This window comes from Emys orbicularis, assembly GCF_028017835.1.
Source record: "Emys orbicularis isolate rEmyOrb1 chromosome 21 unlocalized genomic scaffold, rEmyOrb1.hap1 SUPER_21_unloc_6, whole genome shotgun sequence".
In the NCBI taxonomy this organism is placed as follows: Eukaryota; Metazoa; Chordata; order Testudines; family Emydidae; genus Emys; species Emys orbicularis.
This window is the reverse complement of record NW_027045160.1, coordinates 14925-36389: the sequence shown is the minus strand read 5'-3', so window position 1 is coordinate 36389 and position 21465 is coordinate 14925. Positions and strand designations below refer to the sequence as shown.

The 21465-nt window shown below is 68.1% G+C and overlaps 1 protein-coding gene across 1 annotated transcript; it reads right to left on the bottom strand.

Moving 5' to 3' along the window:
- Positions 1-308: 308 nt before the first annotated feature.
- PRR12 (proline rich 12) lies at positions 309-20116 on the bottom strand. The gene is given in 15 exon segments (XM_065423131.1): positions 309-449; positions 2181-2276; positions 2381-2509; positions 2718-2815; positions 3078-3203; positions 6187-6369; positions 6747-6933; positions 7250-7366; positions 7923-8233; positions 9529-10045; positions 10580-12373; positions 12375-13942; positions 14315-14476; positions 15551-15663; positions 20031-20116. Coding segments are annotated over 15 exon segments (5628 nt in total).
- Positions 20117-21465: the final 1349 nt, after the last annotated feature.

Sequence of the window (21465 nt, the reverse complement as noted above, 5' to 3'; positions counted from 1 at the left end):
GGCGCCCCCCACTCCCATACAGAGAAAGAAAGCTGCTAAATAGACATTTATACATATATATATAAATAAAATTTCTCTGTACGGGAGGGGGAACTGGGGGGGGGGGCAGGTCCACCCACCCCAGAGCCTCTTCTCCCCCCCCCCCCCGCCCAGGGCCACAGCCACCCCAAGCCGAGGTGTGTGTGGGGGGCTCTGTCCTGGAGATCACCAGCGCAGATGGGGGGTGGGGAGCGGGACCCCCCCCCGCCCTCGGTCCAAATGCGCCCCCAGCCCGGCCTGGGGGCGGAGCCTGCGCCGCGGGGGCGGGGTCACGCGCACTTGGTCTGGGCTTGTGTCAGGAGGTCGCTGAAGGAGGCGAAGAGCTTCTCCAGCCAGGGCTGGTTCCGCATGCATTGCTGGACCACCTCCTCCTGGCCCAGGTCCGCGTCCTGCCCCTCGATGGCCGATGTCTGCGGGGAGACACGCATCAGCACCTGCGGGGCGGGAGGGAGGGGCACCGGCGGGGCTGGGGGGGGCGAGGCTGGGCTAGCCGGGGGCTGTGGGGCGGGTGGGAGGGGCACCGGTGGGGCTGGGCTAGCCGGGGGCTGTGGGGCGGGAGGGAGGGGCACCGGTGGGGCTGGGGGGGGCGAGGCTGGGCTAGCCGGGGGCTGTGGGGCAGGAGGGAGTGGCACCGGTGGGCCTGGGGGAGCAGGGGCTGTGGGTTGGGAGTGAGGGGCACGGGCAGGGCTCGGGGGGGACAGGGCTGGGCTAGCCGGGGGCTGCGGGTCGGGAGTGAGGGGCACCTCGTCCTTGCAGCGCAGGAAGGTGTGGTATTTGTAGTGATGGAGGGAATGGTACGGGGGGGCAGGCAGGGGGCAGGTGGGGGGTTGTGGGGGGCAGGCGGGGGTCTCACCTCATCATTGCAGCACAGGAAGGTGTGGTATTTGTAGTGATGGAGGGAATGGTACAGGGGGGCAGGTGGGGGGTTGTGGGGGGCAGGCGGGGGTCTCACCTCGTCCTTGCAGCGCAGGAAGGTGTGGTATTTGTAGTGATGGAGGGAATGGTACGGGGGGGCAGGCAGGGGGCTGTGGGGGGCTGGCAGGGGGTTGTGGGGGGGCAGGCAGGAGGCAGGTGGGGGGTTGTGGGGGGCAGCGGGGGTCTCACCTCGTCCTTGCAGCGCAGGAAGGTGTGGTATTTGTAGTGATGGAGGGAATGGTACGGGGGGGCAGGCAGGGGGTTGTGGGGGGTCAGGCAGGGGGCAGGTGGGGGGTTGTGGGGGGCAGGCGGGGGTCTCACCTCATCCTTGCAGCGCAGGAAGGTGTGGTATTTGTAGTGATGGAGGGAATGGTACGGGGGGGCAGGCAGGGGGCTGTGGGGGGCTGGCAGGGGGTTGTGGGGGGGCAGGCAGGAGGCAGGTGGGGGGTTGTGGGGGGCAGCGGGGGTCTCACCTCGTCCTTGCAGCGCAGGAAGGTGTGGTATTTGTAGTGATGGAGGGAATGGTACGGGGGGGCAGGCAGGGGGCTGTGGGGGGCTGGCAGGGGGTTGTGGGGGGTCAGGCAGGGGGCAGGTGGGGGGTTGTGGGGGGCAGGCGGGGGTCTCACCTCGTCCTTGCAGCGCAGGAAGGTGTGGTATTTGTAGTGATGGAGGGAATGGTACGGGGGGGCAGGCAGGGGGCTGTGGGGGGCTGGCAGGGGGTTGTGGGGGGTCAGGCAGGGCGCAGGTGGGGGGTTGTGGGGGGCAGGCGGGGGTCTCACCTCGTCCTTGCAGCGCAGGAAGGTGTGGTATTTGTAGTGATGGAGGGAATGGTACGGGGGGGCAGGCAGGGGGCTGTGGGGGGCTGGCAGGGGGTTGTGGGGGGCAGGCAGGGGGCAGGTGGGGGTTTGTGGGGGGCAGGCGGGGGTCTCACCTCGTCCTTGCAGCGCAGGAAGGTGTGGTATTTGTAGTGATGGAGGGAATGGTACGGGGGGGCAGGCAGGGGGCTGTGGGGGGCTGGCAGGGGGTTGTGGGGGGTCAGGCAGGGGGCAGGTGGGGGGTTGTGGGGGGCAGGCGGGGGTCTCACCTCGTCCTTGCTGCACAGGAAGGTGTGGTATTTGTAGTGATGGAGGGAATGGTACGGGGGGGCAGGCAGGGGGCTGTTGGGGGGTTGTGGGGGGCAGGCAGGGGGCAGGTGGGGGCTTGTGGGGGGCAGGCGGGGGTCTCACCTCGTCCTTGCAGCGCAGGAAGGTGTGGTATTTGTAGTGATGGAGGGAATGGTACAGGGTGAAGAAAAACGACTTTTCCACGTCGACCTTGAACTCCTGAGGGGGCGAAAGGGGGGGGGGGGGGTCAGTCGGCGGCTCCAGCCCCTCCCCCCACCAGCCCCGCCCGCCCCCGCCGCAGCCCCCCGCCCCCCCGCACCCACCTGGGGTTTGGACACGCTCTTCTTCAGCTTGTTGAGGGTCTTGCGGTTGTAGGGCTCCCCCGCGGGACGCAGCCTCACCAGCGCCTCGCCCGGCTCCGCCTGCAGCTGGGGGAAGGTGTGCAGCGCCTCCTGGGGAGGACGGGGGTCACAGCAGGATGGCGGGGGGCGCTTCCTGCACACGGCGCCTAGGTTACAGGGTCCCCCCCCCGGCCCCACAGGTGCAAAGAACCCAATCCCCCCCCCGCCAGCCCCATGGCCCCCCCAGCGTCTCCCCCCCCAGCCCCAGGGCCCCCCCAGACTTCCCCAGCCAGCCCCAGGGCCCCCCCGTGCCCCCTACCTGCAGCGCCGGGTGCAGCGACACCCGCTTCAGGACTTTCTTCTTGTGGTCGTTCAGGATCCCATCGATTTTGCGCATGGGGGGCAGGTACAGCTCGTCTGGGGGGGGCAAGGGGCAAAGGTCACTGGCCATCGTGCCCCCCCAGAATCGGCCATGTGGCCACCCTGGGCTCAGCCCCCCCCCCCCCCCACGAGCTCCAATGGAGCAGCCAGTAACCCCCCCCAATGGGGGACACATACCCCTCCCGCAGCTGTGTGTGCGCACGGGGCACAGCAGATTCCCCGCTTGCCTGGCTGGGGGGAGAGAGGGGCAGGCCCCCAGGCGTGGGGGGGAAGCGGGGGGGGAGGGGGGGACACCCACCGTTGGTGTCCTCCAGGGCTTGGATCATGTCGGGGTCGAGGGCTGTGCTGACCAGCATCTCCACGTAGCTCCGGTACATCTCCTTCATCGCCCGCGTGCTCAACACCCGGCCCATCGGCACCCGCTCTGGGGGGGGGAACACAGATGTGAGGGGGGGGGGCCTGGCCATGTCCCATGGCCAGCCCCCCCCTTATACCTCCACACCACACAGAGCTTCCCCCCACCGGCATCCCCCCAGCACACCAGCTCCTACCCCAGGGACCAGCCCCCCCTCTGGTCCAGAGCCCCCCCCCCAGAGTCTGTAGTCCCCTCAGGGCCAAGATCCCATCCCCCCGAGTCAGACCCCCCCCAGGGCCAAGATCCCATCCCCCCGAGTCAGACACTCCCTGGGCACAGAGCCCGTCCCCCCAAGAGTCTGTAGTCCCCCCAGGGCCCCCCTCCCCCGGAGTCAGACCTCCCCCTCCCCCCCGGCCTGCCACCCCAGATTCAGCCCCCCACCCGGCCCCGAGCCTCCCCCACCCCTCCATGCAAGCTCCAGGGCCTGGCAGTTTTTGCTAAGAGGCACTTTGGTTCCCTCTAGTGGTAAAGCAGGGGAGCACCCCCCCAACCTGCAGTGAGGCTCATTTGCATACCACCTGCTCCAGCTCACCCCATTGGTGGGGACGAGGGCACCACCCACTGGTGGCCAGATGGGTCTGGGAATTGCCCAAAGTGACAAATTCCAGGGGTTGCCCCGGTTCCCTCCCATTCTGCGAAGGGCACCCACGTGAAAGGGAAGGTGTGTGGGAGCACAGGGGAGGCCTGTGCACCAGAGACAACGGGTCGCCCTAACCAGTCTGTCTGTGGGCCCTCATTAAATAGCACAACCAAGAAGCCACTGGTCCTCCAAACCAGCTTCAATGGGCGGGGGGGAGGAGCAAACAGAACAGAGCGCCAAGCGAGCCACCCACCCAGTCAGCCAGTCCCGGCTCCAGTGACACCCGTGGCCAGGGGCTGTGTCCCTGCCCATCCTGGCTAATAACCACTGACGGACCCATCCTCCAGGCCCTGATCTTGTTCTTTTCTGAACCCTTTTGGCCTGACAACATCCCCTGGCAAGGAGTTCCACAGGTTAATGGTTCGTTGGGTGAAGAAATACTTCCTTCGGTTTGTTTTAAACCCGCTGCCTGTTCATTTCATCGGGTGACCCCTTGTTTTTGTGTTATGAGAAGGGGTAAATAACACGTCCCTAGTCACTTGCTTCACACTAGTCATGAGTTTATAGATCTCCTTCATATCCTTCCTTACTCGTCCCTTTTCCAAGCTGAATCGGCCCCGGCTTTTTCACCTCTCCTCGTATGGAAGCTGTTCTGCCCCCCTAAGCGTTCCTGTCGCCGTTCTCTGCCACCTTTTCAATCCGAGTAGGTCTTTTTTGAGATGGGGCGACCAGAACGGGATGCAGTATTCGAGGTGTGGGCATGCCATGGATTTATACAGCAGCATTAGGACATTTATTCGCGTATGATCTATCCCTTTCCAATACGCCGTTCGCTTTTCTGACGGCCGCTGCCCACCGAGCGGACGTTTGCAGAGAACGATCCGTAATGACTCCCAGAGGTCTTGCTTGAGCGGGAACGGCTCATTCAGGCCCCAGCCTTTCCTATGTAGAGTGGGGATTCTGTTTTCGATCGACCCTGAATTTCACCTGCAGCTCGGTGAGGTCCCTTTGTAACTCTTCACGGGCTGCTTCGGACTGATTTATCCTGCATCATTTTGTGTCATCTGCAAACTCGGCCGCCTCCCTGGTTCCCCCTTTTCCCAGCTCACTTATGCCCATGTTGAGCAGCGCTGGGCCCAGTGCAGCCCCCTGGGGACCCCGCTATTCACCTCTCTCCAGCCTGAAAACTGCCCCTTTATTCCCCCCCTTTGTTTCCTGTCTTTCCTGTTACTGACCTGATGTCCCGATTTTATAGGGACAGTCCCGATTTTGGGGGCTTTTTCTTATATAGGCTCCTATTACCCCCCACCCCATCCCGATTTTTCACATTTGCTGTCTGGTCACCCTAACCCTAAGGATGCTGGCTCCCCCTTGTCCACATGTGTCGACCCCCTGGAAGAATTCTAATAGATCGGTGAGGCGTGATTTTCCTCTCCAAAAGCCAACACATCACGTTCATCTCTGTGCCTGATCACGCTGTTCTTTACCACGGTTTTAACCAGTTTGCCCGGTACTGAAGTTAGGCTCACCGGCCTGGAATTGCCAGGATCACCCCCAGACCCTTTTTTAAAAATCGGCATCACATGAACTACCCTCCAGCCATCTGGGCCAGAGGCGGAGTTAAGCGATTGGTGACACACCCCAGTGAGTAGTCTGGCAATTTCATCTCTGAGTTCCTGCCGAACTCGGGTGATTCCCAGCCGGGCCTAGGGACTTGTTCCTGGTTAATGTATCACTTTGTTCCCAAACCTCCTCTACCGACACCTCAATCTGGGGCAGTTCCTCAGATCTGTCACCCAAAAAACGTGGCTCGGGTTTGGGAGTCTCCCTCCCATCCTCTGCAGTGAAGACCGACGCAAAGAATTCATTTGGCTTCTCCGCAACGGCCTTGTCTTCCTTGAGTGTTCCCTTAGCACCTTGTTCACTGATTGTTGGTCAGGCTTCCTGCTTCTCACGTAGTTCGTTTTTGTGTCATTTGCTGGTTGCTCTTTAAATTCTCTTTTGGCCCAACGATCCTTTTGCACTTGATTTGCCAGAGTTTAGGCTCCTTCCCTCACTGGGATTTGACTTTTTAAAGGACGCCTTTTCTTCTCTAACCTCCTCTTTCACTCTGCTCTTTCGCCCTGGGGGCATTTTCTCTGGTTCTCTATTTTTCTCTCTCTGGGGTTTACATGTGGGGTTTACCCAGGCCTTTCCTGCAGTTGGGATGGATGGGGTGTCCTGTACCCAGGGGGAGGGAATGGGGGTGACCCTAGTAACATGGGAAAAAGAACGGGGTAGGATTGGAGCTGGGCGGAGGAGCCGTGGGGCCAGGCCTGCCCCGGCCCCGTGGCTTGAACTGACTGGCCGGAGCCGGGCTCCGGCGCTGTGACTCCCCGCCCTCCCCTCCCCCCGCACGCCCCCCGGGCTCACCCTCCTCGCTCTGCTGGTCCGGGCTGGACTCCGAGTCCGAGGAGGACGCAGCCTCCTTCAGCCATTTTTTCCTCTTCTTCGGGGGCGGCTCCGCCTTCACCTTGGCGGGTTTGGGTTTGGGCTTGGGGGCACCGGCCGGAGCAGCCTTAGGGGGGGCGGGCGCCGTGGGCTCCGTCTTCTCCGCTTTGGGGGCCTTGTCAGCCTTGGCCGGCTTGTCCGCCCGGGGCGGCTTCTCGGCCCGCTCCGCCTTGGGGGGCTTGTCCGGCTTGGGGGCCCGCTCCACCTTCTCCGGCTTGGGGCCCTTCTCTGGCTTGGGGCCCTTCTCCGGCTTGGGGCCCTTCTCCGGCTTCTCCGGCTTGGGGCCCTTCTCCGGCTTGGGGCCCTTCTCCGGCATCTCCGCCCGCTCCGACGCCTCCGGTTGCTTCTCGGCCTTGGGCGGGGCCGGGACCTTAGGGCCTGAAGTCTTGGGCTGGTTTTGCCTCCTGCACGGGGCGGGAAGGGAGCGGGGGGCCCGTTAGGGACCCTGGCACCGGAGGCCCAGCCCGGAGCGGGCAGGAAACACGCCGGGGAGGGGTCGGGATGCACCCCCCTCCCTCTCTGTGACCCCCCTCACCTCACGGCCTGCAGCGGCCGGTGCCAGGGCTTCTTGGAGCAGACGCGTACGTAATCCTTCTTGTTGATGTTCTCCAGGAACTTCACGTAGAGACGCTGGTAGCGGTTCTTGGCATCCCCGAAATAGCCCAGGTACTGGGGAGGAGGGAGCAGAGATCAGAGGAGAGAGGAAAAGCGGGGGAGGGGGGAGACTGCTCCTGGGGGTGTCTCCGACTCCCCCATCCGAAAGGGGAGCCGGGAACAGAGATGGAAACTTCTCTCCCCAGTGTCCCCACCCCCGCTGGGCGCGTGGCCCCCGGGCACCCCGTCCTCACGGGGCACGGCCCCCCCCCCGGATCTTCCCCCCAACTAGCATTCCCTGGGGGTGATGCAGGAAAAGCCCTAGGCTGGCTTCGGGTGGGGTGGGACAGGGTCACCCCCACGCTCCGGGGGGGCGGCCGGGGACACTCACGTTGCTGGTGGCACAGAACTGCCGCTGCCCGTCCTTGATCTCGGGGGTGAATTTCTGCAGCAGGGCTTTCTGCACCCGCCAGATGGGGGGCGGCTCCCGGCCCGTCTGCAACGCCAGCTGGAGACACGGGGGGAAGAGGGGGTCACTCACTCCCGGCTAGCCCAGCCCCGCCCCCCCCAGCTCTGCCGTGCCCCTCACTCCCAACCCGCAGCCCCCTGTCAGCCCAGCTCTGCCCCCCCGCTAGCCCAGCCCTGCCGGTGCCCCTCACTCCCGACCCGCAGCCCCCCGCTAGCCCAGCCCTGCCGGTGCCCCTCACTCCCGACCCGCAGCCCCCCGCTAGCCCAGCCCTGCCGGTGCCCCTCACTCCCGACCCGCAGCCCCCCGCTAGCCCAGCCCTGCCGGTGCCCCTCACTCCCGACCCGCAGCCCCCCGCTAGCCCAGCCCTGCCGGTGCCCCTCACTCCCGACCCGCAGCCCCCCGCTAGCCCAGCCCTGCCGGTGCCCCTCACTCCCGACCCGCAGCCCCCCGCTAGCCCAGCCCTGCCGGTGCCCCTCACTCCCGACCCGCAGCCCCCCGCTAGCCCAGCCCTGCCGGTGCCCCTCACTCCCGACCCGCAGCCCCCCGCTAGCCCAGCCCTGCCGGTGCCCCTCACTCCCGACCCGCAGCCCCCCACCTTGAGGGCCTGGATGTCCTCCACGCGGATGACGAATTCGTCGCGTTCCCGGAAGATCCCCTCCCCCCCGCTCTCGGCCTCCTCCTCGTCCGTCTCGCCGCACACGGCTGCCGTCTCCTGCTTCTTGGCCAGGTGCAGGGGCCGCGCGTCCTCCGGCTCCTCCAGCTCGGGGGAGGCCTGGGCCGGGGGCCCCTCGGGGGGCGGCGGGGGGGACTCGGGGGGCGAGGCCGGGGAGGCGGCTGGGGGGGGCTCCTGCTGGGAGGCCTCAGAGGGGGCCGGGCTGGGCAGCTTCTCCTCCACCGCGGGGGCGTCTGTGGGTGGGGCGGGGGTAGGGTTAGCGCAGGTGGGGGGGATGAACCCTCTTACCCAGCATGCTGTAGGGCACCGGTCCCAGCCCTGGGGGTGCATGTGGCTGACGGTGGGGTGGGAGGCTCAGGGGGTGCCCTCTGGGGGATTCAGGGGTGTGGATTGGGGGTCCCGGGGGGAAGCACCGTGGGGGTAGGGCCATTCCCTGGGGGACCATAGTGAGTGGGGTGGGGGGCGTCCCGGGGAGCAGGGGACTGGGGGACCCCATAATAGGGGGACTGGGGCACCCCAAAAGGTTTGGGGGCACTCCATAGCAGAGTGGAGGGGATTCAGAGGCCCCCGGGACAAGAGGGGACCCAGGGCAGAGGGAGGTGGGGATGTCCCGGGGGAGCGGGGCAGGGAAAGGCCCCGGAGGTACTGGGGGACACAGGGCAGGGGGATGCTGGGACACCCCAGAGGATGCTGGAACCCCCCGGGGGGGTGAGGAGCCGGGGGGGGATGTGGAGTGGGGGGATGCAGGGCGGGGGAGATGTGCTGCAGGAGAACCCACTGGGGGGACATGGGGCAGGGGATCACCCCGGGGGGATGTGGTGGGATACGGGGCAGGGGAGGACGCGTGGGGAGGAGACGCGGGGGATGCGAGGTGGGGGACCCCCTGGGGGGACACGGGCCGGGAAGGAGGCAGGGGGGACGCGAGGCAGGGGGACGCGAGGCAGGGGGACCCCCCAGGGAGACGCGAGGCAGGGAGGACGCACGGGGAGGAGACGCGGGGGGACGCGAGATGGGGGACCCCCTGGGGGGACGCAGGCCGGGGAGGAGGCAGAGTCCCGCCAGGCAGGGGGACCCCCCGGGGGGACGCAGGCCGGGGAGGAGGCAGGGTCCCGCCAGGCAGGGGGCCCCCCCGGGGGGACGCAGGCCGGGGAGGAGGCAGGGTCCCGCCAGGCAGGGGGACGCCCCAGGGGGACGCAGGCCGGGGAGGAGGCAGGGTCCCGCGAGGCGGGGGGACGCAGGCCGGGGAGGAGGCAGGGTCCCGCCAGGCAGGGGGACCCCCCGGGGGGACGCAGGCCGGGGAGGAGGCAGGGTCCCGCCAGGCAGGGGGACCCCCCGGGGGGACGCAGGCCGGGGAGGAGGCAGGGCCCCGCCAGGCAGGGGGACCCCCCGGGGGGACGCAGGCTGGGGAGGAGGCAGGGTCCCGCCAGGCAGGGGGACCCCCCGGGGGGACGCAGGCTGGGGAGGAGGCAGGGTCCCGCGAGGCAGGGGGACCCCCCGGGGGGACGCGGGGCTGGCACGCGGCACCCACCGGCCCCGTCGCCCTCCTTGCGCTCGGCCGGGTCGTCCAGGGCGGAGATGGCGGACGAGATGCTCTTCTGCAGGTCCTGGTTCTTGCCCACCGAGTCCTCCTCATCGGAGGAAAACGAGGGCAGCGTCTCCAGGTTGCGTTTCAGCTCCTCGTCCAGCCGCTTGCAGGGGCTGGTGCAGCTCATGACCAGCCCCTCGCCCTCGGCCCCGTCCAGCGCCCCCGGCAGCAGGGGGGGCGCCAGGCCAAAGGGGGGCTGGGCCGCGGGGGGCCGGGGGGTCTTGGGGGGGCTGGCGGCGGCCGTGGGCAGCTGCTGCCGCTTGCCTGACTTGAGGAAGTCCAGGAAGGAGGCCATGAAGCCCGACTTCATCTCCGGCTGCTTCTCCTCCACCTCCCGGATCTTCGCCTTGATCTTCTCCCGCGTCTGGCTGCTGTCCAGCCCGGCCTCGGGGGGCACCGGCCCAGGGGGGGCCGGCTCTGCCGGGGCCCCCTCGCCGCCCTTGGGCACCGCCAGCTTGATCTGGGGGGAGAACGGGGCTCAGGGGCGCTGCGGGGACGCCCCTTCTCCAGGCTCCCTGCTCCCCGGGAGCCCTCGGCCGCCCCCAGGCCCCAACTCCCAGGAGACCTCGACACCCAGGGCCCACGGGCCCCAACCCCCAGGAGCCCCCCCCCACATCCCTCAATAGATTAGCCTGGCTGGGAGCCACAGACCAGCCCCCCCGGCCCCTCTCTCCCCAGCCAAAGCCCCTCCCTCTCCAGCCAGGGCCCCGCCCCCAGAGTCCCTCCCTCCTCAACCAGGGCCCTGCCCCCAGCCAAAGCCCCTCCCTCCCCAGTCAGGGCCCCATCCCCTCACAACCCCTCCTTCCTCAGCCAGGGCCAGGCCCCCAGCCCCTCCCTCCCCAGCCACGGCCCCGCCCCCAGCCAGGGCCCCGCCCCCAGCCAAAGCCCCTCCCTCCCCACCCAGGGCCCCGCCCCTTCACAGACCCTCCCTCTAAAGCCAGGGCCCCACCCCCAGCCCCTCGCTCCCCAGCCAGGGCCCCACCCTCCCCGTTACCTTGAGCGGCTTGAGGGGCTCGGCACCAGCCCCTCCTTCGCCCCCCTCCTCGCCCCCCTTCTTGCCCCGCCCCCGCCCCCTACCCCGGGGCTTCTTGGCACCGTCGGGGGGCAGGACGCCGTGGGGCTCGGCCAGGGGCCGGATGCGGGGCCGGCCGCGGGGCCGGGGGGGCCCGTCCCGCTTGGGCTTGGTGGGCTTGCGTCCCCGCTTCTTGGGGCCGTCGGCGGCGCTGTGGCGGGGGCAGAAGTCGATGTCGCCCATGGGGCTGAGGCTGGGCCGGGCCCGGCAGCTGGAGATGAGGTCGGGCAGCAGGTCGGGCAGCCGCCGGCTGTTTAGGCGGATGTCGGCCGGCACGTCGGCCTTGTCCTCGTCGTCCTGGAACTCGTACTCCTGGGCGTAGGCCTTCTTGGGGGGCTGGAACGGGGGGTCCCGCTTCTTGAGCAGGTGGAAGGAAGTGGTCTTCAGCAGCTTCTTGGGCTTGGAGGAGCAGAAGATGGGCGAGGTGAGGCCCGGCTTGGCCGCCCCCTCTGGCCCGCCGTGGCCCGCCTGGATCAGCCCCAGCGGCTCAGCATTGACGGTGGAGGGCAGCTCGTGCTTGACCGGCTCCATGGCCAGGTGGGAGCCGTCCCCGCCCTCGCCGGGGCAGTAGCCCTGGTAGCCCTGGCCGGCCGGCAGCATGTCGTAGCCGCCGGCCCCCCCCTTCAGGCCCTCGGCCCGCTCCAGGCTGGGGGGCTCGTCCTCCCCGCAGCCCGGCTTGGGGAAGTCGTCGGGGCCGCAGGCCCCCGGCCCGAACATGTCCTCCATGCCGGGGAAGAAGCTGCGGTCCTCGTCCTGCAGCAGCGAGTCGGGGAAGCAGATGGAGGTGAGGGGCACGAAGCGCTGCTTGGAGCCCTGTGGGCTGGGGCTCTCAAACTGGTCCTTGGCCTCCAGCCGGGCCTGGGGCACCTGCTGGGAGGAGTCGGGCTCCAGGCCGGCCCCGCCCTGGCCCAGGTGGGACTCCAGGCTCAGGTCGGGCTCCAGGAAGTCCTGGATCTCCTGGGACTGGCCCAGCACCTCCATGTTCTCGGCCTGCAGCTGGCCCTGGAGCTGGGGCGACTGCTGGGGGTCCAGGCCCTGCGAGCGGACGTGGGCTTGGTGCAGGTGAGCTTCCAGAGCCTGCAGCTGGAGCTGGGGCGAGGGGGGCTCGGGGGGGTGCAGGCGCTGCGGCTCCAGCAGGTGCACCTTGGCCCGGGAATGCAGCTGGCTCTGGGTGTGCGTCAGCACCGACTGCAGCAGCTGGGACTGCTGCTGCTGCTGCTGCTGGGGGGGGGGCAGGGAGAGCTGGGGCAGGTCGGGGGACGAGTCCAGCAGCAGCGGCGCCCCCTGCTGGCCGGGCAGCAGCTCCATGGGCGGGGGCTCGCCCACCATGCGGTGGGGCTGGGGGCCGTGCTCGGGGGTCTTCTGCAGGTAGGAGTGGGCCTGGCCCAGGTCCTTGGCCCCGGCTTGCAGGTGCTCCACCGACTTCTTCATGTCCTGGGCGTAGCTCTCCATGGAGCCGGCCTGGTGGCTGTAATGCACCACGGAGGTGGCAAGCGCTTCTGGGGTGGAGCGGGCGTGGGGCCGCTCCCCTTTCTTCTTCTCCTTCAGGCCCTGCAGAGACAGCTCCAGGCCCTGGCTGTCCAGGTTGGAGTTGGTGCGGATGACACTCTGCAGGTGGTAGCGCTCCTCAGACTTGCTGAGCCCCCCGTAGGCCAGCCCCTTGGCCCCCCGCTCCTCGCACTGCACCAGCCCCTCGGCCGGCCCCCGGGGGGGGCGGCGTCTGGGACTGCAACAGGTGCTGAATGAGGAAATCCTCGTCCTCCGCCCGCTCGGCCGCCAGCAGGTCCGACTCGGCCTTGGCCTTGCCGTAGGACGCCGCCCGCTCCACGCCCGGGTAGCTCTGCCCGTGCGCCGGCTGCATGAAGGAAGGCGACAGCACCGACGTCAGGTACTTCTGGGACTGGCCAGGCGAGTTCACGCTCTGGGGCCGGGCGGCCGTGGGCGACTGCAGGGGCCGGCCGATCTGCGAGGGGCTGGAGTCGGGGAGGCTCTGCCCGTGGGCGTAGCCAATGGGCTGCGGGTGGCTGGGCATGGCGGGCGAGTGGCCGGTACTGTAGCTCAGCGAGGGGCTGGCGGTGGGCATGCCCTGGGAGTGGGCCGGCCCGTAGCTGGGCGTCTGGCTCACCGAGACGTGAGGCTCGGCCTGGACGCTGTAACCCACCGTCGACAGCCCCTGCAGCTGCTCCGGAGAGTAGGCCTGGCTCTGACTCACGCAGGGCTGCAGCCCCTGCCCGGCCTGCCCGCCCGGCTGGGCCTGCCCTGGGCCGTAGCTCTGGGCCTTGCTGACGCTGGTCAGGTCCTGCGCCTGGCTGCCGCTGAACTGGGAGGCCTGGCTGACGGAGGAGAGGCTCTGGGGCTGACTGACGGCGTAGCTCTGGGGCTGGCTCATGGACAGCAGGCTCTGGGGCTGGCCGGGCGAGTAGGCCTGGGACTGGCTGGCGATGACCGAGCTGGGCTTGGCGACGGAGACGGAGAAGCTGCTTTGGCACTTGGGGGTGGCGGTGGAGCGGGGGGTCTGGCGGGAGGCCGAGTAGCTCTTGGATTTGGAGGAGGAGCCGGCCGCCGCGCCCGAGTAGCCGGGCGACTGGATGATGGGCCGGTAGCTCTGCCCGGGCTCCTGGCGGGGGGCCTGCGGCGGCTTCTGGGAGCCCTCGGAGCCGGCGGGCGAGGGCTCGCCCAGCGGGCTGCAGGAGAGGCCGGCGCGGTGGGACATCTGCTGGTAGCTGCCCCCACAGCTCAAGTAGTGCTGCAGGGAGTGGGCGGCGGGCAGCTGCGGCTGGGCGCTGGAGGGGCGCTGGTAGTGCTTGATGACGCTGTCCTGCCGGGGGATGGCCCGCTCCATGGAGGCGGCGGGCGAGCTGGAGAAGACGGAGGCGTTGTACAGCTGCGAGGACTGGTCCGAGGGCCCCAGGGAGGACGAGAGCAGGTTGAACTGGGAAGGCAGGTGGCGGGAGGCCGACTCCTGGGCACTGCGGTAGGCCGAGCTCTGGGAGGGCAGGCCGGTGCCCAGCACGGCGCTGCCCAGCCGGTCGAAGCTGAGGGAGGAGGGGACGCTGGCCTGGGAGGATTTGATGTGCAGCAGCGGGTCGTGCGGGGACAGGAGCCCGTTGGAGCTGGGGCTGAAGGCCGCGTCCTGCAGACTGAGCGAGGAGCTGACCGGGAAGCTGCGCCCGCTGAAGGAGGCCGGGTGCTGGTAGGCCGACAGCGCCGAGGACGACGGGAAGGTGCCCGAGCCGGGGATGGCGCTCGAGAGGAAGATCTCAGTCGGGGCCGGAGTGTGCATGGCTGGGGGGGAACGGAGGGGTCAGAGACAGGAGCGGCACCCGCCTGCACCCACAGCCCCCGCCCGGGACAGGCCCCCTTGGGGAGATCTGGGTCCTACAGCGGGGCTAGGGGTGGGGCTTGAAGCCAGTCCAAGCCCAGCTGGGGTGGGGCTTGAACAGAGGGCGGGGCTAAGGGGGCCAGCCCGGGCCTGGCCGAGAGGCGAGGCTAAGGGGGGCAGCCCGGGCCTGGCCGGGGGGCGGGGCTAAGGGGGGCAGCCCGGGCCTGGCCGGGGGGCGGGGCTAAGGCCTACAGTGGGGCATGCCCTGACCCTGCTGGAATGTCCTTGTACAGGCCCGCCCCCTGGGGGGGGGGTCTCTCCCCACCCCCACGTACCTGTCTGCCAGGTGGGGGTGCGGAACTGGGAGAGCAGCGAGGAGGCCGAGGGGCCGGGCTGGGGGGCCCGCGACTCCAGCGCCGAGATGAGGTTCATGACGGAGGCATCGGGGTTGGCGCTGCTAGCATGATGGAGTCCCGACTCGAAGAGCCCCGAGAGACCTGGGGGGGGAGAGAGACAGTGAGGGGGGCACAGACAGACGGGGGCAGGGCGGACGGGAGCAGGGCAGATGGACAGGCGGGGGCAGGGCGGACAGACAGATGGGGGCAGGGCAGATGGACAAACAGGGGCAGGGCAGACGGGGGCAGAGACAGGGGAGACGGGACAGACAGACGGGGCGGCGCAGGGCAGATGGGGGCAGGGCAGACGGACAGACGGGGACAGAGACAGGGGAGATGGGACAGGCAGACGGGGGCAGGGCAGACGGGAGCAGAGACAGGGGAGACGGGACAGACAGACGGGGCGGCGCAGGGCAGACGGGGGCAGGGCAGACGGACAGACGGGGACAGAGACAGGGGAGATGGGACAGGCAGACGGGGGCAGAGACAGGGAGAAGGGACAGACAGACGGGGCAGGGCAGACTGACAGACGGGGGCACGGCAGACGGACAGACGGGGAGAAGGGACAGACAGACGGGGCAGGGCAGGCGGGGGCAGGGCAGATGTACAGACGGGGGCAGAGTCAGGGGAGATGGGACAGACAGACGGGGGGAGGGCAGACAGACGGGGGCAGGGCATTGTGGGAGTGCTGGCAGGACAGACTGGCAGAGGAGGACGGGCAGAGAGAGGAGAAGAGCGAGGGCGGGGGAGAGGGGAGACAGGCAGAGGGCACCAGACCCACGGATAATGGGGGGCAGAGCAGTCGGGGGGAGGGGCAGGTGGACACGCAGACATCCAGAGACGGACGGACGAGGGGCTGCAGAGGGACAGGTGGGGGTGGGAGGGAGCAGACGCACAGCGGGACAGGCACGCAGCCAGGAGGATGGACGGACAGACACCCAGGGGAGGGGCACACGGCCAGGAGGACGGACGGATGGACAGACACAGGGGGAGGGACACACGGCCAGGAGGACGGACAGATGGACACACAGCGGGAGGGGCACACAGCAGGAGGACGGACGGATGGACAGACACGGGGGAGGGGCACACGGCCCGGAGGACGGACACATGGGGGAGGGTCACACGGCCAGGAGGAAGGACGGACGGATGCGCGAGTGGAAGAAGACGGAGACGTACCTGCGGGGTGGTGGTTCGTGGCGTAGCCCTGCAGGGGGTGGGGGGCGGCGTAGGCCTGGCGGTGCAGAATGTCCGTGTCGGGATGGGACGTCCGGGACCCGCCGTACACCAGGCTGGGGGCAGGGGGGGGGGGGGGAAACAGCATCAGTGACAGTCACGCCCCCCCCAACCCTGCCCCCAGCTCCCGGGGAGTGGGGCACGGGGCCTTTCCTCTCTAGGGGGCGCTGGCTCCCATCCAGCCCCAGGGCAGGGACTGGCTGGCTCAGGGGTGGGGAATGGGGCACGGGGCCTGTCCTCTCTGGGGGGCACCAGCTCCATCAGTGATCCCTCTGCAGTGGGGGAGGGGCTTTCACCAGGGATCCCCCCCTGCCGTGTCTCCCCCCCCCCCCCCAGTTGTGTCTCCCACACGCACACCCTGGAGAAGCAGAACCCGGCCCATGGATCCCCCCTCCCCAGCCCCACGGCTCAGAGAAGCGGGAAGGTTTCCCCCCATCCCCCTCCCAGCATCTGGTACAGGAGTGTGGTGACAGCAGGGCATTCTGGGAAACGTAGTCCCTGGCTCTGGCTCCAGATGTCTGATTCCCCCCCCCCCCCCCCCCGCACTTCCCAGCTTCGGTGGCGGCACAGGAAGAAGCCTGGCACCAAAACGGAGATGCACAGCCCCCCCCAGCCCATCCCTGCCCCCCCAGGTCTGGCAGTGCCCCTCACTCCCGACCCGCAGCCCCTGCCAGCCCATCCCTGCCCCCCCAGGTCTGGCAGTGCCCCTCACTCCCGACCCGCAGCCCCTGCCAGCCCAGCCCTGCCCCCCCAGGTCTGGCAGTGCCCCTCACTCCCGACCCGCGGCCCCTGCCAGCCCATCCCTGCCCCCCCAGGTCTGGCAGTGCCCCTCACTCCCGACCCGCGGCCCCCTGGGCTCCCCTCCATCCCCGAGAGGTGTAAAGACAGATTTAGATTTTTCCAACCACCTACTAAGCAGAGGGAACTGCCCAGCTGGGAACCGTACCCCAATCAGACCCTAAGCTCTGCCCAGCAAGTACACCCCCTCTCCCCGTTACAAGAGAACCCAGGAGTCCTGGCTCTCAGCCCCCCCCCCACCCCGACAACACCTCCGCTGGTCTCCCTGGTGCCTGCGCCCAGCACTGAACCCCTCGGACGCTCTGTTCCTCCTGGGCAGGCGACACTGGGAGCCGAGGGATCCATGCGCCATGCAGCGAAGGCCCAGCCCAGGCTGCGGGGCCCTGCAGCCCCTCAATGCAACTGGCTGCGGACAGATGCAGGCGTGAGCCAGGGCAAAGCTGCAACCTCTCCAGAGAGGCAAAGGAACACTCCAGGCGCATGCAGGCATCTGCAGAATGAGGTATGCGCCGCGGCGCGAATGCATGGGATTTGCCCGGGCCCAGGCCCGCTGAGCAATGCATGCACTGCGGCAATCCACGCACTACGTGGCTGCAATCCCCTGGACAAGGGCGGATGCAGCAGGCAGTGAATGCAGGGGCTGCGCTAAGGAGCCCCTTCTTTGAGAGAGATATGCAGGTACCATAGCAAATGCATGCAGCATGGTGGTGCACCCTGATGCAGAGAGATGCATGCACAATTGCATGCAGCACAGGGATGCGCCCTGCTGCAGAGAGATGCATGCACAATTGCATGCAGCACAGGGGTGCACCCTGCTGCAGAGAGATGCATGCACAATTGCATGCAATATGGGATGTGACCTGCTGCAGAGAGATGCAGGCATCACAGCAAATAGATGCATTGTGCAGGTGCAAGAGAGCTGCAGCTAGCATGGAAAATGCATGCACCATACGGATACAACTGCCTGCAGAGACATGCAAAGCAATGTCCTATTCAGGCAAATCTCCCTTTGGAAGGATACACACCCCACAGAGGGAATGCATGGGCTGCACCCAAGGACCTCCTTGCAGAGAAATGCATGCACCACTGTAAATGCACAGGCCTCGGAGGTGCAAAAACCTGCCGAGAGTTGCCTGCGCCCTTGCAAACGCATTCACTGAGCAGGTGCATGCACCGTGTGGCAAAGGTCTGCGCCGTGCTGGGGAGCAACGGCTTGCAGAGAGATGCAATGGCACACATTATGCACATGCAACCACCCCCAGCAGGATGCATGCGCCATGCAGCAAACGCCTGGGCTGGGCAGGGGCCTGCACCGGCAAGGGAAGGCATGCGCCACGCAGGTGCAGCAATTGGCAGGAGGATGCAAGCAGCACCAAAAACTCCCTTCACCATCCAAAGGCAACTGCGTCTACCAGGCACACGAACATGCGCAGCGCCGCCTGCGGCCTGCGGTGCCTGCATCGCCCTGCAGGCTGCACCCCAGAGCACCTCTGCGCTGAGGGCAGATGCATTGTCCATGTCAGGGGGTTCTGTTTGCAGACAGATGCCTGCACCTCCCCCACCCCCACCCCGCCGATGCACCTGCCTCCAGGACATACGCAGCAGAGGACATGCACCGCAGGGGGTGAAGAGCAGGCCGGGCGGGCGCCACCCCACACAGCCCCCCCGAAACGCAGCCCACAAGCAGGCAGCAAGAGCCCAGCCCCCAACCCCACTAGGCCCTACTCCCAGAGGAGTCCTGGCTCCCAGCCCCCACCCCCACTCTAACCACTAGTCCCTACTCCCCTCCCAGAGTTGGGGATAGAACCCAGGAGTCCTGGCTCCCAGCCCCGCCCCCCCCCTCTGACCACTAGACCCCACTCCCCAGCCCCAGTGACCCCTGCTCCCCTCCCCCGCCTTCCAGCTCCTGGAACCAGCAGGTCCCACTCACGGGGGCTCTGCTGGGGGGCAGGGAGGGTGTCACACAGAGATTGGTGCCTTCGGGGAGGGGGGGCCAGAATGCAGACGCTTCTAGGGGTGTGGGGAACAGCCAACGCCTGGGGAGTGGGGACTGCGTCCCACCCCCCTCCCCTGCAGCCAGGACCTCCCCAGCAGTGTGGGAGTGGGGTGGGAGGTCACACACTCACTGCCGCCCCCTGCCCAGGGGGGACACACACACCCCCGGCCCCCATTCTGTCAGGGGAGCAGCCCGGAAACCCACAAACTCATCGCACCCCTGGGGGTTCGGGGACACAGGCCCCTGCCCCCCATGCTGGGACCAGTGGGGCCGGCCGAAGGGGGTCAGAGCTGAGCCAGAGGGAAAGAAACCCCCTCCCCCAACAGCCTCCCCACACTCCTCCCCTCCCCCATGGACCTCCTCCTCCCCCCAAACTTCCATCTTCCCCCCACACCCCTACCTCCCCACCCCCATCAGTGTGGTCCCAGCACAACTCAGCAAGAGGGCGACTCTCAAGCCCATGGTACAGAGAGAGACACTGAGAGCCAGGGAAGGTCAGAGCTTGCAGCAAAACTGGGGAGAGAGCCCAGGAGTCCTGGCTCCCAGCCCCCCCCGGCTCTACCCACTAGACCCCACTCCCCTCCCAGAGCCAGGGAGAGAACCCAGGAGTTCCGGCTCCCAGCCCCCCCGCTCTAACCCCTAGCCCGGGAGAGAACCCAGGAGTCCTGGCTCCCAGCCCACCCACCCCCATTCTAACCACTAGTCCCCACTCCCCTCCCAGAGCCAGGGAGAGAACCCAGGAGTCCTGGCTCCTAGCCCACCCACCCCCATTCTAACCACTAGTCCCCACTCCCCTCCCAGAGCCAGGGAGAGAAACTAGGAGTCCTGGCTCCCAGCCCCCGGCTCTAACCACTAGATCTTACTGTTTCAGACACGTTCAGAGAAAGGTCTCTCAGAAGGTACCATGACATCTCAGGGGAGTGGGCCTGGGAGCCAGGACTCCTGGGTTCTCTCCCTAGCTCTGGGAGGGGAGTGGGGTCTAGTGGTTGGAGTGGGGGGGCTGGGAGCCAGGACACCTGGGTTCTCTCCCTGCCTGTAGAATGGGAGGGGGTTCTAGTGGGTTGGAGCTGTGGGGCAGGGGAGGGCTGAGCGCCAGGACTCCTGGGTTCCATTCTTGACTCGTCGCCTGACCTGGGGGTCTGCACTTGCTCTCTAAGGGGGGATTCCCGGAGCCCCTCCCCCAGCGGCTACACCCCCAGACGGCTCCCAGCACCCCGGTGTTGGTTGGTGCTGCCCAGGGCACGATAGGGCCTGCTTGTGCCAGCCCCCCACCCTGCTCTCTAAGAGGCCTACTGGGGGGCAGGGGGATCCCTAATAGGCCTCCCCCTCCCCCCCAGCTGGGAGGCCTCAGGATCCCCAGATGGGCCGGGGAAGGGGTCCCCATCCCCGAAACTGAGCCCGGCTTGGCCTTGTGCACAGGTAGGTGTGTGTGGGGGGGGGGACCCTCGGCCCGCCTCCCCCGTGCACGGATTTCGGGGGCCCTGCACCCCCTTCCCCATGCAAAGGGTGGGGGGAGCCCCCAATGCACCCCCGCCTTCCCCAGGGCGTCTCCGCCGTACCCGGGGGGGGGCGATCCCGGCAGGCCGCGGCCCCCCCTTTGCGCCGCGCCGGGTCCCCCCGCCCGCTCACCTGGCCTTGGCCGATCGCTCGTAGCTCCATCCCGGGCCGGCGCCCAGCGGGTCCCCGAAGCCGGCGCTGGGGTAGTTCCTGTCCATGGGGCCGGCGGCGGGGGGGGCGCAGCACGCGCGCCCCGGGGGCCCCCAGGTGCCGCGCCTCGGCCTGCAGGGGCGGGGGGAGGGGGGGCGCGGCGGGGAGGGGGGGCTCGGGAGGGGGAGGGGGAGCTGCCGGAGGGGGGGGGTCCCCCGCCGCTGCCCCCGGCCGCTGCCCGCCCGCCTGGCTGGCTCAGTCCCCGGGCTGGCGGCGCTGGCGCTGGGGCTGCGGGAGGCGGCGGCCGCTGGCGAGGCGGATCATGGTGCAGCCATGTTCGCTGGGTGTCTCTGTCCGCCCCGCTTCCTCCCACAATCCCGTGCTGGGGGGGAGGAGAAGGGGGGGAATGAGACAGAGCCGGGGGAGGAGGGAGAGAGACGGAGGGGGGGGGGGGTCGGGGAGGGAGGGAGTGTGGGGCAGGGAGATGGGAGGAGGGGGGAGGGGGGCAGAGCTGGAGGGGATGGAGGGAGCGGGGCAGAGACAGGGGGAGGGAGGGGAGGGAGGGGATGGGGTAGGGATAGAGGATGAGAGAAGGGTCAAGGAAGGAGGGAGTGGGGCAGAGAGAGGAGTGGGAGGGATGGGGAAGGATGGAATGGGGCAGAGAGAGGAGGGAGGAGAAGGAGGGAGTGGGGCAGAGAGAGGAGGGAGGTCAAGGAGAAGTGGGGCAGAGAGGAGGGAGAAGGAAGGAATGGGGCTGAGAGAGGAGGGAGGAGATGGAGGGAGTGGGGCAGAGAGAGGAGGGAGGGAGTGGGGCAGAAAGGAGGAGGGGGAAGGAGGAAGTGGGGCAGAGAGGAGGGAGAAGGATGGGGAAGGAAGGAATGGGGCTGAGAGAGGAGGGAGGAGATGGAGGGAGTGGGGCAGAGAGAGGAGGGAGGGAGTGGGGCAGAAAGGAGGAGGGGAACGAGGAGTGGGGCAGAGAGAGGAGGGGGAGGGATGGGAAAGGAGGGAGTGGGGCAGAGAGAGGAGGGAGGGAGTGGGGCAGAAAGGAGGAGGGGGAAGGAAGGAATGGGGCTAAGAGAGGAGGGGTGGGGAAGGAGGGAGTGGGGCAAAGAGAGGAGGAGGGATGGGTGGGGAAGGAGGGAGTGGGGCAGGGAGGAGGAGGGAGGGGACGGGGTAGAGGGGGATGGAGGATCAGGACTATACCCCTCCCCCCGATATCACACACACACACAGGTGCACCGTGCAACAGCCCACCACACACACATACACACGTGTGCGCAACACCCCCCCCCCCAAAAAAAATGTGTCTGTGCAACTTGCAAAACCCCTCACTCGTGTCTGTGTCTTGCACGACCCCCCATCACAGGCGTGTGCAGTGTGAACCCCGCCCAACACACACACAGGTGTGCGATCTCAG